Source organism: Dreissena polymorpha, chromosome 9 (genome assembly GCF_020536995.1).
Source record: "Dreissena polymorpha isolate Duluth1 chromosome 9, UMN_Dpol_1.0, whole genome shotgun sequence".
Taxonomy (NCBI): domain Eukaryota; kingdom Metazoa; phylum Mollusca; class Bivalvia; order Myida; family Dreissenidae; genus Dreissena; species Dreissena polymorpha.
In genome coordinates this window covers 12,670,610-12,689,706 of record NC_068363.1, presented here as the reverse complement: position 1 = coordinate 12,689,706, position 19,097 = coordinate 12,670,610, and the positions used below count along the sequence as shown (strand labels likewise).

At 35.6% G+C, this 19,097-nt stretch overlaps 1 protein-coding gene across 1 annotated transcript in view; it reads right to left on the bottom strand.

The window, feature by feature from the left end:
• LOC127843879 (ran-binding protein 9-like) overlaps positions 1-19,097 on the bottom strand; it is a 55,997-nt gene that overhangs the window by 33,924 nt on the left and 2,976 nt on the right. The window contains exon 2 of the mRNA XM_052373768.1: positions 13,907-14,018. Coding sequence (XP_052229728.1) covers positions 13,907-14,018 — 112 coding nt within the window. The remainder of the gene's footprint in view (positions 1-13,906; positions 14,019-19,097) is intronic.

Genomic DNA, 19,097 nt, shown 5'->3' with positions numbered 1-19,097 from the left:
CTGATCAGTGAGAAAGTTTAGTAAAGATGATCTACGATGATGTCACTGCACACAACAGTGCTGACCAGACTGCGACCAGGAAATCAGAGCTCATCATTGAAGGCAACTCAGGAGAAATTATATACTAAAACATTTGGGATTCCCTCCTGTTTTGAAAGCTTATCATTCCTCCCTAAAATTTGCCAAATTTCTCCCTTTTTACACAGTCAAGAATAAGTCCTGGAAATGATCAATGACCAGTCTCTAGGCCAATGGTTACATGCCACTCTGCATCAGTAGATGCCAAACACCTTAAAATGAGTTTGACAATATGCGTTGTTGCACTTTAATATAATCTTACCGGTACAGTGAAATCATTTGAAATTGCTTCCAAAATGTTAAAGGATTTGTGCAAACAAGAGCTCATCTGAGTCGCTCACCTGAGATAAAAAGATATTATTGGGACAAATCTTCTGACCAAGTTTCATGAAGATCGGAAAATAAATGTAGCCTCTAGAGTGTTAACAAGGTTTTACTATAGCCATATAAGGAAAAATGCCCCGCTCCCTGGCAGTCATGTTTTTCAACCAACAGGCATCATTTTTAAACTTGTCCAAGATATTATCTGGATGAATCTTCTGACCAAGTTTCATGAAGATTGGACAAAAAATGTGGCTTCTAGAGTGTTAACAAGATTTTACTATAGCCATATATAGCCATAAAAGGAAAAATGCCCCGCCCCTTGGCAGCCATGTTTTTCAAGCAAAGGTTACCATTTTTGAACTCATCCAAGATATCATTGGGACAAACCTTCTGAGCAAGTTTCATGAAGATCGGATAATAAATGTGGCCTCTAGAGTGTTAACAAGGTTTTACTAAAGCCATATAAGGAAAAATGCCCCGCCCCTGGCGGCCATGTTTTTCAACCAACCGGCATCATTTTCGAACTCGTCCAAGATATTATTGGGATGAATCTTCTGACAAAGTTTCATGAAGATCAGACAATAAATGTGGCCTCTAGAGTGTAAACAAGATTTTACTATAGCCATATAAGGAAAAATGCCCCGCCCCTTGGCAGCAATGTTTTTCAAGCAAACGTTACCATTTTCGAACTCATCCAATATATCATTAAGACCAATCTTCTGACCAATTTCATGAAGATTGGACAATAAAATTTATGTGGCCTCTAGAGAGTTTACAAGGCAAATGTTGACGATGCACAACACACAACAGACAAAAGGCGATCACAAAAGCTCACCATGAGCACGTTGTGCTCAGGTGAGCTAAAAAGTGTGATGGACTGAATAACGCAAACATGACAACTTCTATTTCTATATAAATAGACTTATAGCAAGGGATAGCAAAACTTTAATTAAACGAAAATCCCAATCGCAAGATAAGGTCGCAAATGTGTTCAAGGATAATTAGTAATTATATTTCATTTCTTCAGTAAAAACTCTTTTTACGACCACTTCGGTATTACGATCAACGCGCTAGGACGACCACCATTTTTCAGTCCCGATTTTTTACTTCTATATTTCAATGGTCGTTACACTCACAAATCCGACCAACCCGCTAATCCACTATAACGACCACCTTTAATCAGTACCAATGAACGAAATTGCTCTAAATTGACACCCGCCACCAGTTTTTTTCACACCTCACTTGATTTGGTGTAGTGATTCGATCAGGTTTGTGTAGGAAGCCATTGTGACCCAATTAATCATCGATTCATGACAACTGTTTTTGACATCGATTTGCAACACAGGTGTTAGATTTTTGGCACTTGTTATTCTTTTTAAACCTTGATTCTTGATCGACAATTAGCTATTATAATTGAATATTTGATAGGTAAATTGGTCATTGTTTGGTACACACTTTAAAGATTAAATACGGCGACTAATTTAACAGTTAGGATAATTGAGTAAGATGGTTTTGTTTGTGATGGATATAATAACCAACCTGTATACCATATCGTTATTCAAAATGAATAAGCAAAAACGGAAAAAGTTGTTTTTAAAAGAAGATTGATTTGATCAACGCGAGTGATGAAAAATCTCACGGCAGTTGGCCTATTTATTCCACATTGGAATGACTCAGCTGTGTTGATCGTTATTTTCTTCCATCTCCAAAACGTTATTTGCTCGGCTCCATGCTGTCATTTGATAGTTGGACATGAATACGCTTAATGAGATTTGTATGCAGCTGATAACCTTTTACGTTGTGACCAAACAAAATTGCATAAGCCATTGAAACAAATTGCACTTTTAATAGAAATTGCCTGTTATGAGAAAAACCTTCTTTTTTTTTTTAAACATGTCAGATGTGAAATGCAGTGGGTTTTTTTCCTTCTTTGGACGGGTCCGGTTAACGGACCCGTTCCCAATGACCTACGGACCCGTTCCCAAAATGAACTGGACCCAGCCATCCCAATTGCCGAAAAAATACAAATAATCCCAATCAAAATTGAGTAAACAATCACCGAAAACGCCGTTTTAAGTTTCGGCCGTTTTGACTTCTCAATCAATGACTGGTTTAAACATCTAACGTTACATTCGTACATTAAAAACGTGTATGTTATCATTTTTATACTCACAAGTCCTAAAACTACACAATAGACATTGAGAAAACACAATTCCTTGATTAGATATAAATTATCCGAGTAGTATTAAATTTCTACGTCATGACATTCGACATTGCAAATGGCGGATGTATTGTAAGTGTAACATTCAACCCGCGTTCAATTCAAAGCTGGCGATTCAAATTACAAGTAATGGTGATTCAATAATGGAAAAAGCATTAACTGGATTTAACAAACATTTGATAAGGTTTTTTAAACCAGATAACAACAAGGAAAATTTGGATTATTAAAGTTAAACAGGCAAGGCAACTTAAGTGAACATATTTCGGACATGTAAAGTATTCAGATAAACAGTAATAGATGTACTAGATGCCTTATGCATTAAGGTTGTGTTTTGTTACAAAAGCAGTCATACGAATGATGATAATACATGTATAATGACGATAAATATGTGATGAAAAGGTGCTACCGGTAAATATTTTAAATTACTTAAATGTTTTAACTATCGTAAAAAGTTCGGCATCTGTTTCATCCACCCATTCCCCTCTGTACACTGCAAAAATAAGCACTTAGTGCTCAGATAAGGCTATGCAGCCTGGGGGTGTCTGGACTCTCATCAGCCCAGAAAGACACCAGTCTTGATATATTTAAAGGAGATAAAAACAGAGAACTCTGTAACAATCTGTGTTCTGATAGCATGTTGTTGTTTGTGCTAGATTGTGAATGAAAGTTAATGTTGCTTTCCTGTGTCATTTAAAGCTGACAAAAGTTAAACAAAGTCATATTAAAACCAATCTCCAATTGGTACAATTCACAACTTGATTTTTCCCAATTTGAAGATTTCGCGACTCGTTTTTTTTCCCAATTTGGTGATTTCACGAAGCAAAAAATTCCAAATGACACGAGTAGCGGACCCGTTCCCAATTGGGTGAAAAAATCACTGAAAATGTCCTCTGCAATCGTAACATTTAATTGTATAAACCATTCTAAATGTTCTTATTTTTCCTTCGTATGTTCAAGCTATTCTAAAAAGAACAGCTGAAATCTTTAAGTTTAATTGTATAACCCTTTCTGAATGTTCTTATTTTTCCTTCGATATGTTCAAGCTATTCTAAAAAGAACAGCTGAATTCTTTAAGTAAACCTAAAGGATAGTGTCATGATGAAAAGTACATGTATTTTCACTTCTTGTTTGAAAAGCCGGACATATTATCTTTGTACACTGCATAAATAAATTACTGTTATATTTTATGCAAAAATATTAAAACTCATTGAATATTAATGTTTCTGTATTATCGTCCATCAAATTCATGAAAACTCAGAATTAAGACCAACTCGCTATTAAGACAACTTTTCAAAAGTGTCACAGGTGGTCTTAATAGCGAGGTTTCACTGTATTTCAGTTCTATTTATTAACATATGTAGGCTTATTTCCTGTCTTACGAGACTGATGAAGAGTGTTTTGCAGACTAATATGCAGAATTATAAATTATATAAATACAGTCAATAAATGACAGTGTTACAAGAATGTGACTGTCAATTTATCACAAAATATTGCAGTTTTAAGGTCTGGGTTATATTGATTGATAATTCAAATAGCTTTTTGCCTTCTGTTTGGTTATTGAACTTTGACATAATATTATGTACTTTGAAGAGTGCACCTTTTTATCTATATAGTGACAAGGTTGTACAGAACTGATGAAGTCAAAACTGAACAAACAACATGATTTCAACACAAGTTTTGTCACAAGTGACAAATACCCGTACACTACATTAATAGTTGTGTTCAAAGGCAAATAACACAGAAATGTGTCAATCAAAATGTGGATGAAAACATGTGTCATGCACATCTATACTTCATGGGGATGACAGGTTTCAAGCTTCCATTTAATTGCTTGAGAACAATGGAAGTAGTTGGCTTAACAAACTTACAAACAAACCAACCAATTGACAGAAAGATTTATTCAAATGTTACCCATACCTAAGGGCTATATTAAGGCAAAGCAGAGAGATATCAAAGTTATTTATAACAAGAAATATCTTTAAAAAAGATATACGGCGTTGATTGTGGTCGATGTTTATGAACGATCAAAAGTTATCTCTATGAGATAAAAAGTAGCGGATGCCTTTTTTCTGCGCAGTTCTTAGCTACATCATAAGCAAATCAATTACGGGGTTTTGCGCCAGATTTCGTGGCTTATTTTGCTTTATGTGATATTATTACTCAGATATCTATATTTACAGAATAGAAAAACACAAGAAACATGAAAATAAACGAGTGCATATAGGTCAGCCGGCAATACTCGAATCTTATTTAATTGCATAATTATAGTATAGCGAATTATTGTGGTCATGCTTAATAAACTGGTCTAAATAAATAAATATTTCTAATTAATTTTATCAAAATTGGTCCTTATCATGCAAATTTTGAAACCATATTAAAAATCGATAATTGACATACCACAATAATATCGCCGAATATCTTTATTTAGTATCTTTCTGATCAAAACAGACTTCAAGTGCACAAAGTTTACGAGACGGCGTTTATATAAAGATTTCTGCAACTGACCGCAAACTGACCTTGATACCTTGCGGATTGGAATGCAATGCATTACAGTCACTACGTTATTGTCAGTAAGACACAATGATCGCAACCCCTTGTGCGAACTCCGGTGATGAACTGTATATAAACTCTGACTTTCACAAAATGACCGCGTATTGACCCGAAACCTCGCGGTTTGAAATGCAATGCAAGTAAGTACTAAATATGACAACATAGCCTTTAGTTAAACGCTTTTGCGCTGGTAATTCTCTGAAAATAAAAGGTGAACGCACAAACTTTATTTATGTCGAAAATTGATTGTAAAACTGTTCTATCTATTGGGCCTTTTCATTAGAGATAAAATTGTTTCATGCAGTAAAACAGTGTTACAAAGACGCGGATATGTTTCCAATGTTCTGGTGTTATACTCAAATCAGCCAATGGAATAAATGAAGTGTATTCATTCGTACCTAGCCGCGGGAAATTTTATTTGAGTATTATTGGACACTTACAAAGGTCAAGTCAGGGTGAAAAGCTGGCTTATTCAGCTTACGCCGAATAATTTTGTTAATAGTAATGTTTTAAAAGTTCATTACATTTTTTGGTTAATTTCAATTCCAAACTAATGAATTTCAATTACAAACTTATGTAATGTAAAGTGTGTTTGCAGCAACATACATGATGGTGGCAGAACTTGAGTACACCTCACACCTTTAGCTGCTTGACCAGGGGTCAGTTAGTATAGGTCAAGTGTCTGGTCAGTGAAGAAGTCTAGTAAAGATGATCTACGATGATGTCACTGCGTACAACAGTGCTGACCAGACTGCGACCAGGAAATGATAAGCTAACAGATTCTAGTATGGACACAATTCATTGTCACTTGATGACATTAAAGTGGACACAATTATCTATTGATTGTCAAGTAGGCATGGTACTACAGAGGTGATGAAAACCACCTTACAAACAATATTACTTCAAGTTGAGCTCATGTATCATGACAGTATAATAATTTATTTCCAATATCTTGCAAGACATTTTAATATGTGTGTGTGTGAGTATTTCATTTGTAACAACATATTTAAGTATATGAGCTCGGTTTTTCCGTCCAGCACTTTTTAGTTACATCCCAAAACAAGGATATCAGTAAAACTGATGGATGCTCCCCAATGATGCTTTGTCAATATATGGGTTATTTGTGTGGAACCAGAACTGGCTGATAATATGCACATCTCCTTTTGGCAGTGAAGCTTCCAATAAAGTTTCATTGAATTCGGTCATTAATTGCTGAGAAATAGCCCGGACAAGAATTGCACTACAGTACAGCCAACGCGGAACAAACGTATTTAGCGATCCGCGGCGGCAAGCGAAACGAGTCGATGCCGCGTCAGTTGTCGAAGCCCCGCCAGTATGCGGCGGCAAGTCGCATTTCCCCGCAAGCTTCGCATCTGTGCGCCGAGGCATGCCGCGATCCGGGACATGATGCCAAGTTGATGCGCATCATGAAATAAAAAATCTTTTAAAAATTCTTAGTTACATGTAGTTAACAAATTTTGAAAGAACAATTATAATAATAATTAAAACCATAATAAATTTATTGTGCGCTGATTGTATTAGCATATACATGTAAGCATAGTTAATAAGTCTGGCCAATTAAGTTTGTTTCCCGCCCGTAGTGCATGTATTTCACACATGAACACGGTCACGTGATCATGTTTTCACACATACTAGTGGTCAAGGCTCCAGCATATGGTGGATTTATAAATCAATTGCATGTTGATTTTGCTATTATATTTAAGCTGAGAAAATAAGCAGTTTGAAGCCACATCAATAATCAAGAGGGTGAAGACGATTTTGTTGTTTTGTTAATTATAAGCTTATTATAACTATTGTTTGAATATGCGTATATAAACACGTTTTATTTTGTTAATTTTATACAGTTAATATCGCTACTAATTACCTGATAATCCTGTATATTCCAGTTTTAAAGCAAATGCTGGTAAATATTTACGATACACAAACATTCTCCATATTTCCTTAAGTATCAAATACATTTTGGCATTTGTTACTATTTAAAGAGATGATGAAATAACGTCTAATCGGGGTGGGTTTTTCCACTGAACACGTGATTTACACCTGACGAGATGTTCATGTATTTATACAACACAAAATACACCCACACTTTCCAAACGACTTTCTACATGTCTGCATAATTTTCGCGCGCTTTTTATGAAACAAATGATATTTTAGCACTGTTTATTTGACGCTAGAATTTGCCAAAGGTCGTGTTAGAATAAAAATTCGGAAGTGTGTTTCGGATTACAAATTTAATAATGATAATCTGATAATCTAACAAAACATTAACAGTTGCGCGTAATTAATTCAACGATAATTTGTAAAAGCGAATTACGTGTCATATCGCTTATTAAAACGTGAAAATAATAATTATGAAACCAGCGTTAATCTTGGTTTCTACGCTACACATACATGTATGTACATGTAGGTGGATATCTTTTCACTTGATCCGCCGCGTACGTATGTGGCGGATTTACTCCGCGAAAGTACGCGAGGTTAATACATACTCGACGTCGTTGCGGGGATCGATGCCGAGTGCCACGGCGATACGCCGCGTGAACAAACGATTCGGCTGCCGCGTACTAATAATCTGGCCGTGGCGTAGCCGCGGATTATGTTTGTGCCGCGTTGGCTGTACTGTATATGTACAGTTAATGGAAAATTTCAAAGGGTTATTACTCTGTGAAAAATCATCTGACTAGAACCCGATGATAATATGCCCTTTTGGTAGTGAAGCTTCCCATCAAGTTTCATTGAATTCCGGTCATTAGTTGCTGAGAAAAAGCCTGGACAAGAATTGCACTATATATACAGTAAATGGAAAATTTCAAAGGGCCATAACTATGTGAAAGATTATCCGACCAGAACCGGCTGATAATATGCACATCTCCTCTTGGTAGTGAAGCTTCCTATAAAGTTTAATTGAATTCCGGTCATTAATTGCTGAGAAATAGCCCGGACAAAAATTGTGCACGGATGGACGGACACATGCACGGACAGTCGAAGCAGCGACTATATGCTCCCCCCCAAAAAATGTGAGGGAGCATAAAAACATGTAAAATATAAATTTCATTAATGTATTTGAAAATGTTGTGGCCATATTTGATAAGATTAACATAAAACATGTTGATAAATATCATAAAACTACCAAGTTCTACCCTGTAAGTACAAAAATTTGTACCAAATACATGCCGATTCTGGACAAAAAAGGAATACCTTTTATAGTGCCCATGAGTTCCTGTTTCGATCACTCTACCAAAAAATCTTGGGCTACTTACCTTTATTTCAATATTATCAATAAAGGTTATTTCTTTGATATAAATCTTGAAAAAGGCACAAACCTATACAATTTTCAGTTAGACAATCATTATTTTTTATGAATGGTGATGTAACAGTTTGTGTCCAATATGTTACATCTTGAAGTCAGATCTCAAACTGTTTTTACATTACTTGTGTAGCGTCTACAAATGTTTTGATAGGAACAAGGATGAGGTCGAAATGCCGTGATGACAAATCAATGCCGTTTATTTATCGAGAATATTTTAAGATTTTGTATACAAATCATGTTTGCTAAGTGGTGTCCAATCTTTTCATTAATTGACTTTAAACCAATATAAATTGTCTGTTTATGCAAAATTCCTAAACATATACAGTGCTCCAGCTAGCAATAAATAGAGGGGCACTGCGCCCCTCTAAAATTTGCCCCCTCAAAAAGCGCCCCTCTATTTTTCTGTCAATTGCCCTTTTGGTCTCTACAGTAAATTCCTGTTTTCAGGCCGTATTAATCGCCAGAAACATCAACATGAAAACACAGATAACACCCTTAAGTTACCGGTACATGAATGCCTGGGGCGTGTTAAGTCAACACATTGTGAACAAACAAGCCCCAAGGCCATGGTTTGTTATCCGATCACTAATTAGCCTTTTGTTGCAGACGATAGTAACATGCTGTGAAAGATTATCTCTGAAGTCACGCTTGGTTAGGCACAATCACACTTGAATGAAATCAAACTCAGCACTATTGAATTTTTTTAAACTCCTGAAGTCTTTGGCTTTGATTTTTTGTTTGCAAAAATAGTGATTTTTAATTCAAAATACCTATTAAAATTTGAAAATTAATAATCTTTTTTAATGCGAAAATGTGGTTAATTTTTAGTCCGAAAGTACGACATGGAAAAACATATTTGTATTTGGATTTTATTTCTGAACTTTAAAACACTGTCTGTCCTCAATCATGATGAATTTTAACATGAATAGGGGTAGACAGTTGTTATTTCAACAAATAAAGAGCTTGTTTTGAAGGAGGATTTATCCCTCTGCAAGTAAAATGTAATTTTGATATTGTCATATATTTTCGCAACCTAACAAAACTGTCAACGTTGTTGACATGAGTTGAAATAACGTGTTGTAAAATAAATATATCCTATTAGTAACAATAACAATGTTTCATTTTATTCTCCAGACTTAATGCTACTTCATGGTGACATTGATCATTGTTTAGACTTAAAATTATTCAATATAGATTTTTGTTTGAATTAATATTATTCATTTATTGTGGACAAACATTGGTTCAAAGTTATTAATAGCAACGAATTTAAGTGGTGACAGTCACAACCTTTTTTTGACCCAGTGAAACCCCTGAATTTATTTCATGTTTTCTTCATTTCTTCTACAAGGCCACTGATGCTGAAACTGGAACCTGAAAGATTAACATGCAGTTCAATGATGATAGGTGATAAAAAACATCAAAATTTCCCCCCCCCCCCAAGTTGTTTTTCTTAGCGCCAATGTAGATAGTAATATATTTATTATAATTTCATTACACAAAATGAGGAACAGCATACAATTGGTGAAATCATCCAATGCACTTATGTTTACAATTCATAAGTATATAGTATAACCAAAGTATATACTTAAGTATATTTATAACCAAATGCCCTATTTTCCAAAATTACGCGTGAAATGTGCCCTTTTGGGGGGAGCTCCCCTCTATTTTGAAAAGCTGGCTGGAGCACTGATATATATTTTTTTTAATTTATTAAAGCGTAGGACTTTCCAACAATTTCAAACTCAGCACTGAAATAAAATATTGTGGTTAACACACCAGCTTAAAATGCACAAAATGTTGGACTTAAAGCTTTTTATGATGTAACCAAAAAGTGCTGGACCGAAAAACCGGGCTCATGTGTGAAAAGTGTTAAACTTGTATTAGCATTGTGTGAAGAATTTTTTATTTGAGTTTCAAATCACTTAAATTGATTAACACCATAAATTCCAATAAATGCACACAAAAGTGTAATTAACCATAAATTCTCGATCATAATAGCTTTTATTGAATTGCAAGTAATTCAAAGACTCTTAAAAGAAATTTAAACTATTTAACAGTAGCCACCCATATGATATGTCTGTTAAACTTTCAATGCCTAAAATGGCAGTTTTTTTTAATATATTGGCAGAAAAATACGTTGTCCCCTGATCGGATGGTGATCGGTGTCTATTTGTAACTGAGGTATTAAACTTGCACCGCATAATAATAGACCCATGACTTAGCCAAACGTTAATGGACTGCAAGAATTTCACATTTTATCAGTAGGTCACGTAGGAAGACTCACAAACCAAAAATCTGCTTAATATCTGAAAGCCTTGCGTAAATCATAGAGAAAATGTGTAAGTCCAAGACCCATTTCTCTGCCTAAAGTCAATGGACTGGAATAAATTTCACACTTCATCTGAAGGTCATGAAAGTAAACTCACATACCAAAAATCAGCTGAATATCTACGTAAAAAAAATCCGTAACAAAGTTGTTACTGAGAAAATGCTACTTAGTTCTGCCAAAATAAGAGGACCAGAGCGAAATTCAAACTTCTTCTGTAGGTCATGTACATGTATGTAGACTCACATACCATGTGAAAGTCATGTACAAAGGTAGACTCACAATCACATACCAAAAATCAGATACCTATCTCTACGCGTCTTGTAAAACAAGAAACTGTCGGAGATGGGTGATGCTCCCCAAAGTTGTTTTTTTTGTCACAATATCGCACTATATATTCAGATAAAAGGAAACGTCTTGTGGGATAACTTTGGACAAAATAATACGATGGATGGTTTAGCAACTTAAAAATTTCAAAGGGCCATACCTCTCTAAATAAATCATCTAACCAGAACCCACTAATAACATGTGCATCTCCTCAAGGTAGTTAAGCTTCCCATAAAGCTTCATTGAAGTCCAGTCAGTAGTTGGGGAGAAATAGCCCGGACAAGAAGTGCACTATATGTACAGTTTATAGAAAATTTCAAAGGGCCATAACTCTATGAAAAATACTTCCGACCATAACCTGCTGATAAAATGCACATCTCCTATTGGTAGTGATGCTTCCCATCAAGTTTCATTGAATTCAATAAGTTGCTGAGAAATAGCTTGGACAAGAATTGCACTATATGTACAATGGAAAATTTCAAAGGGTCATAACTCTGTGAAAAATCATCTGACCATAATTGGCTGATAATATGCACATCTCCTGTTGGTAGTGAAGCTTCCCATAAAGTTTCATTGAATTCCCGTAATAAGTTGCTGAGAAATAGCTCGGACAAGAATTGCACTATATGTACCATGGAAAATTTCAAAGGGCCATAACTCTGTGAAAAATCATCCAAGCAAAACCGGCTGATGATATGCAAATCTCCTCTTGAATTCCGGTCATTAGTTGCTGAGAAATAGCTCGGACAAGAATTGCACTATATGAACAGTTAATGGAAAATTTCAAAGGGCCATAACTCTGTGAAAAATCTTTCGACCAGAACTGGCTGATAATATGCACATCTTCTCTAGGTAGTGAAGCTTCCCATAAAGTTTCATTGAATTCTGGTCATTAGAAGCTGAGAAATAGCCCGGACAAGAATTGCACTATATGTACAGTTAATGGAAAATTTCAAAGGGCCATAACTCTGTGAAAAATCATCCGACCAAAACCCGCTGATAATATGCACATCTCCTCTTGGTAGTGAAGCTTCCCATAAAGTTTCATTGAATTCCGGTCATAAGTTGCTGAGAAATAGCCCGGACAAGAATTGCACTATATGTACAGTTAATTGAAAATTTCAAAGGGCCATAACTCTGTGAAAAATCATCCGACCAGAACCCGCTGATAATATGCACATCTCCTCTTGGTAGTGAAGCGTCCCATAAAGGTTCATTGAATTCTGGTCATTAGTTGCTGAGAAATAGCCAGGACAAAAATTGTGCACGGACGGACGAACCGAAAAAAAATTTGGGGGAGCATAAAAACTCGTGAAAACGGAAAAAAAGTCCATGCCTCATAACTTCTAAAAAATCAATGGACGGGAGGCTAGCGAAACTCTCACTTCATCTGTAGGTTATGTAGGTAGACTTACATACCAAAAACCAGCTCAATATCCGAAAGCATTGCGTATAAAACCTCCAGAAAACAGAACAATTCGAAGTCCAGGCCCATTACTTCACCACAAATCAATGGACACAAACTAAATTCAAACTTCATCTGCAAGTCTTGCAGGTAGACTCCCATGACAAAAATTAGCTCAATATCTAAAAGTGTTGTGTTATAAACCTCAGGAAAACAGTTCTTATAGAGAAAGTCCAACGCCCACAACTTTGCCAAAACTCAATGCAGGGCTTTTTTTAAGCAGACTAAATAGTCCGCCGGGGAATTCCGTTTCATATTAGCATAATTGTGGTATTTTTTTCGAATTTTCCCCTTGTAGCTATTTATTTTCTTTGGGTCAATATATTTTTTTATAAAGTACAAGTAAACGGAGATTTGATTGGTCGCTTGCGTTGTATAAGCCAATCCAAGCGCTCAAAACTAGTTCTACTCGGCAGACGTTTCAACATGGCGGACGGTAGCGTCCAGCCGATCTTTTCTATTTTTAATAAAAGTAACTCGAAACACTCAAAAGAACAAACCAAAACAACCGAAAAAAAAAGGAAGAGAAAATATGAAAATGAATCACGAAAGCGTAACTTTCAAACATCGTGGCTTGATGAATTTCCATGGCTTGAATTTGATAAAGAGTTGCGATTGATGAAATTTGAAAACAACAGTAGTTTTGTAACAGGTAATAAGCCCCCACCCCTTTTAATCTATGCCATAACTTGTATAGATATAGTGACAAGTATACTGTTTTAAAATTTTAATAGTGATAAACTCTTCATATATATTGTATTCAATAGTGACTATTCAATGAAATAAAACTGTCCAGATTTTGTTTTGTTGACAACTTTATATTATAAAAACGATTATTATTTCATTTTTTAATACATTGAATATAGCTGAAATTAAATCTAGCATAATAATGCATGTGAATCAATGCTTTAAAGATCAAATGACAATAAAAAATTGACTTCAAAATACGGCAACCAGTTTTTAATGAGGGAAAGTAGATGTTCAAAGTAACTTGCCCCCTGGGCAAGTGAGTGTCAATTTCTTACATAAACCCCTGCAATGGACCTAAACAAAACTCACAACCCAAACTAAATTCAAACTTCATCTGAGTAGGTAATAACACATACCAAAAATCAGCTCAATATCTAAAACCTTTGCGTGAAAAAACCTCTGGAAAAAAGAATGCCAGACAGACTGACGGACTGACAGACAGTCGGACTGCTTCATGCTACCCTTCTGGTGGCACACAAATATTATTCCTACAAGCATCACAAGAACTGTAGAAAACAATTATTGTTCATTCATTACCCATCTCTCCCTTTGCTGACAATCTTCACTTCAAAGTAGTAGATCCCACAAGACACTGGTATCGGGTGTGTTGCCCGAACACTGGCTGCATCCTTGTGCGTCTTGCCAGCGCCTGGAATACAATAAATAATTTAAATTTATTCTTTATTTATAATTTCATTGTAAAGTTGATGGTTCTATCCATTTTTTTTCATTTTCAATTTTGACCCATCTCAATGATTAAGTGTGGAAACATATTGATGATGATACCTGACAGACAGAACAGAATTAATGCAGTAGTACAGAAAAAAATACAATGAAAATTTTTTGTTCACACACAAGATAATAAAATTTAATCAAAATTAGAATACTGCGGAACGGGCTATGAAGCAACTATGTGCCCCACCCCTTAATTGTCTGGGAAGCATTATAACTCTTGTGATGAAATATTTGCAGTAGCCTTCTTAACATAACAGAGGTCTAGCTTCTTCAGCAGCACCTAAACACTGATATATGTAGATTCATGTATTGATCATTCTTGTCTTCCAATAGAAATGTCAAGAAAATCATGTGATAAACAAATAACGGTTATACCAACAAGTTATCACAGACAGCGTATCCTTTGCAACAGGGGCATTCTTGTCAAGAGGGTAGAGCAAGACTTTGCAATTGAATTTTTTTTAAAGGAAAACTTTAATTACCAGGCCCTAGCATTTTGTAATTTTAAACTTAAGACAGTAACTTCTTCAAAAATAACGCAACTGTGAACCACTGATTATGTGTGCATAAGCCATGGGACATAATATCATGTAATTATTCTTTAATAGTGTGATCAAAATTGCATCCCAAAAATGGGAGGAGTTGGTCACAGAAGCTTTTGTAAGCAAATTTCAAAAATGGCATTTAAATCTTACATATAACACAATAGTTTAACCTAGACAATATGTGCTGTAATACATGCAGATAATTATTCTGTGTACATTTGGCGAAAATTGCACTCAAAAATGTAGGAAAAGATGCGCACAGGCGCTTTTAATTTTAGAAAAAGGATGATGAAGCCTTAACAAGAGCACCGCATAACGGGTGCCAGTGCTCGGCTGCGGATGCAGTTATGAATAGAATTTATTTATTTATCTTTTTAGAGGTCACAGTGACCTTGACCTTTGACCTAGTGACCCAAAACTGGGTGTGACGTGTAGAACTCATCAAGGTGCATCTACATAGGAAGTTTCAAAGTTGTTGGTGGAAGCACTTTGATTTTAGAGCCATTGTTCAGGTTTTATCATAGCGGATGGCAGACGACGAGCTGGCTATGACAATACCTCGGGTTTTCTCCGAAAACAGCCGAGCTAAAAATTACCCAATTATGAAATTTTAAAGTTTTTTAATTGCGTGCAAATGCAGGATTTGTGCGATTTTCTACAGTGATTGCTAAAATGTTAGATACATATTGCCTGATGGTTTCTGTACTAGACAGTCAATAGTTTAAAAGTGGACTGACTGCAAACTATTATTTTGGTCAATGAGCATTTGTAATCGCCACTTGCCATGGTGATTAAACAGGTCAAGTTGATAAAAATTAAGGTGGTAATCAGCCAAATTGGAAATTCATCACATTCATTCTTTAAAAGCTATTAAAAGAAAGTCAAACCAATAAGTTAAATTTAAGCATTCTTAAAACAACTTTATCCATTATTTTTGTACTTGAAGGTAAGAAACAAAATGTTAAACAGCACATAGCTCATACATGTACATACTTGAGACTTAAATGAGTCCAAGGCCTCAGGAACACAGGTTTGCTGTTAATTTATTGCAGATTTGAAATAAATAATGACAACGACCTTGTCTATTGTTAACAAAGGCTTTACTTTACACTGAATATTGAATCCTAAAGGGTTTTCTGTATTATAAGAGTTATGATTGGCCATGTCTGTTCAAACTCTAAAAACAGTGCAACTCAGTTGTTTTCCATTCCAACAAGCAATTTATTTTGGAAACCATCAATTTTTTGTTTATTATCCCTTTCCCAATGAGAAGCAAAGTGAAAATGGATATGTAAAAACAGCATAAAACCAGAACAGCCTATGTGTAACTCAGAGCAACTCTTGTATTGCTTCCACCATTTTTTTTTCACAAATCAATAACGTCACAGAATTTTTTCTCTGATTTTTTGGGGAAAGACCTTGCCTTTTTTAAGGAAATTTTTTTTTGACTTTTATAAAAATGCTTGAGAAATGTGAATGCTAGAGTGTTAACAAACCAAATGGACGGACGGCGGACAAAGACCAATTCTAAAACCTCACCTGAGCAATCAGGTGAGCTAAAAAGTATGTTTTACCAATCTGAGCCATTTTTCAAATTGTCCGAGAAATCAATAAAACCAATCTATTGACTAAGTTTCACGATCATAAGGCAAAAAATGTGACTTTTATAGAGTTCGATCACAAAGTTTCTCTCTAGTCACATAAGGAAAACTGCCCCACCCCCTGGCGGCCATGTTTTTTTACCGATTGGGACCATTTGCGAACTCATCTGAGATATATATATAAATAAAAACCAATCTTTTCACCAAGTTTCATGATGATTGGGCTAATAATGTTACTTCTAGAGTGTTCATAAGCTTTTTTTACTATATAAATATAAGAAAACTACCCCTCCCCCGACAGCCATGTTATGCAACTGACTGGAACCATTTTCGAACTCAACTTTTGTATCAAGGAAACAAATGTTCTGACCAAATTTCATGAAAATTGGGCCAAAAATGTGACTTCTAGAGTGTTCACATGTTTTCTCTATATACATATAGAGAAAAATGCCCCGCCCACTGGCGGCCATGTTTTTTCACCGATCTGGACCATTTTCAATCTGGTCCAAGATATCAATAAAACCTATGTTTTGACCAACTTTCATGATGATTTGGCAAAAATTGTGACTTCTAGAGTGTTTACATGGTTTCTCTATAGCCAAATAAGGAAAACTGACCCACCCACTGGCGGCCATGTTTTTCAATGGACCGGAAACACTTTTGAACTCAACCAACATATCATTAAGTAAAACATTTTGACACAGTTACATTAAGATTGGGCATGAAATGTGACTTCTACAGTGTTTACAAGGTTTTTCTTTCTTTTTGACCTTGTGACCTAGTTTTTGACCCAGCATGACCCAGTTTCGAACTCGATCGAGATATCATTGGGACAAATCTTCTGACCAAGTTTCATAAAGATCAGACAATAAATGTGGCCTCTAGAGTGTTTACCAACAAATGTGGAAGGACAGACGGACGACGGACAAAGACCGGTCACAAAAGCTCACCTGAGCAATCAGGTGAGCTAAAAATCGGAAGCGTGTTTCGAACTACAAACCAGCCCTTGAAGAATTTTTCCAAAGCCACTCGCCCTGCAGGGCGAGTAGGTCTGACAATCCACTCGCCCTTCACTTTAATCTACTCATCCTGCATTTAAAAAAAATAAATCTATATTTATAGTTATGATCAACCAGAACCTTTTAACCTACATAACATAGTGACACCAGGCTTTCCTTAGACCTCAAATCTCAAGAGTCAAGGACTCTTGGGACCATATTTTCAAGAGTCAAAATCAAACTTCTGAGAGTCCTAATAATATAGCAGGACAGTCAATGATTTTTTGCAATTTAAGCAAATTACTGAGATATAATATATAAAAAGCAACAAATAAAAAGATACATGTATGTTAACATTTATTTCTTACATTTTACTGTCACTACAACACTATGCATTTAAACACAATATTTCAATGATTAATAAATACAAAACATGTATTCTAATACAACATTAACTTCATGTATACAGCAGAGTAATATGTCATATGTTCTTCTTTCGCACGTTTGGGGGTGTTAGGAGCACTGTCATTTAGATCTAAAGTACGCTTTGTCGTTGGCGTCTTACACACACTTTCAGAGTTACTACCGATTCCGAATTCGAAAAGGTTTCTCTGCGACATTTTCCGAATGCACAAGCACAATTACACTTTGCACAATAACACTTTATCCAATAACTTTGTTTGACCGTTTCGCGTGGCTATTAAATTAAGAATGAAATACAAAATGTGAAAAAAAAACAACATTTCCGCTGGCTATCACAAAAAAAAACAAAAAACATACGGGTGGTACCTAAACACAATAGCCTATATAAATCGGTAAACTATAAAAGGAAATTATTTCTACTCGTCAATAAAGGTGCCTCCGTATTTAATCCCATAAAAAATTCAGACGCCCTTTAATTATTTCATGTGCCATCTTCACTGAAGACGTGCGACAAACAAGCCGTTTTCTATGCCTTCATGCAAAAATTGTCACTTTGCCACAAGGTCAGTTATATTGGTTCTATAGTTATTTTTAGCAACTTTGATGCAAAGCATGTAATTTGACGTTGTAGACAGTACATATGCCAGCATAACTTTCGCGCGTCTTTGAACTGAGCAATCATGAAGTAAAACAGTGATGGGTGCATTCAGCTTTGGAAATACATTCTGCCATACTCTCGAAATATCTCAAAATATGCTTTACGGTGTTCTGTGGATATGGATGTTATTATTTAATATTGAACATTATTAAAACTGACGCGGATGAGTCCATTCTGTTTTAGTGGGTTTATAGTTCTTCTTAAATGCTCTGAGCTTTTATGAGTACATACGTACAGCTCAGAGGGTCAATAGCTGGGAGTTGGATTATTGCAACTAGGTGGGTTTAATACACTTCTTTTCCGCAAACAGCTGATCACAAACGCTATGATAAATAATGGAAAGTTAATACACGCGTCATCGAACCAGCAGTGTTTTAATTGGTCAATACTAGATTTCTTAATTAACCAAACTCCGCCTACTGGGTGGACTTGTGCTTCGATGATTGTAAACGGGCGTTAACGATTAGCGTGTACTAAATGAGATACTCCGCCCCAAGCCAATTATCGCTTAGTCTTAACAACTTTTGATCTCGTTGACGCAAGTCGGTATATTCCCCCGGGTCAAATGTGACGCATGACGTAATTTTCTCAAGAGTCAAAAAGGGGTCTTCTGTAATTTACAAGCGTCAAAACCCGGGAGCTCGGGTCAAAGGAAAGCCCTGTGTCACTAAACTGCAAACAAATTAACTACATTATATGATTGATTTTATTTGCTTTCCTTACGTTTTCTGCACCTGTTTCCTTTTCTCAATACTTTCCGCTTCTCGT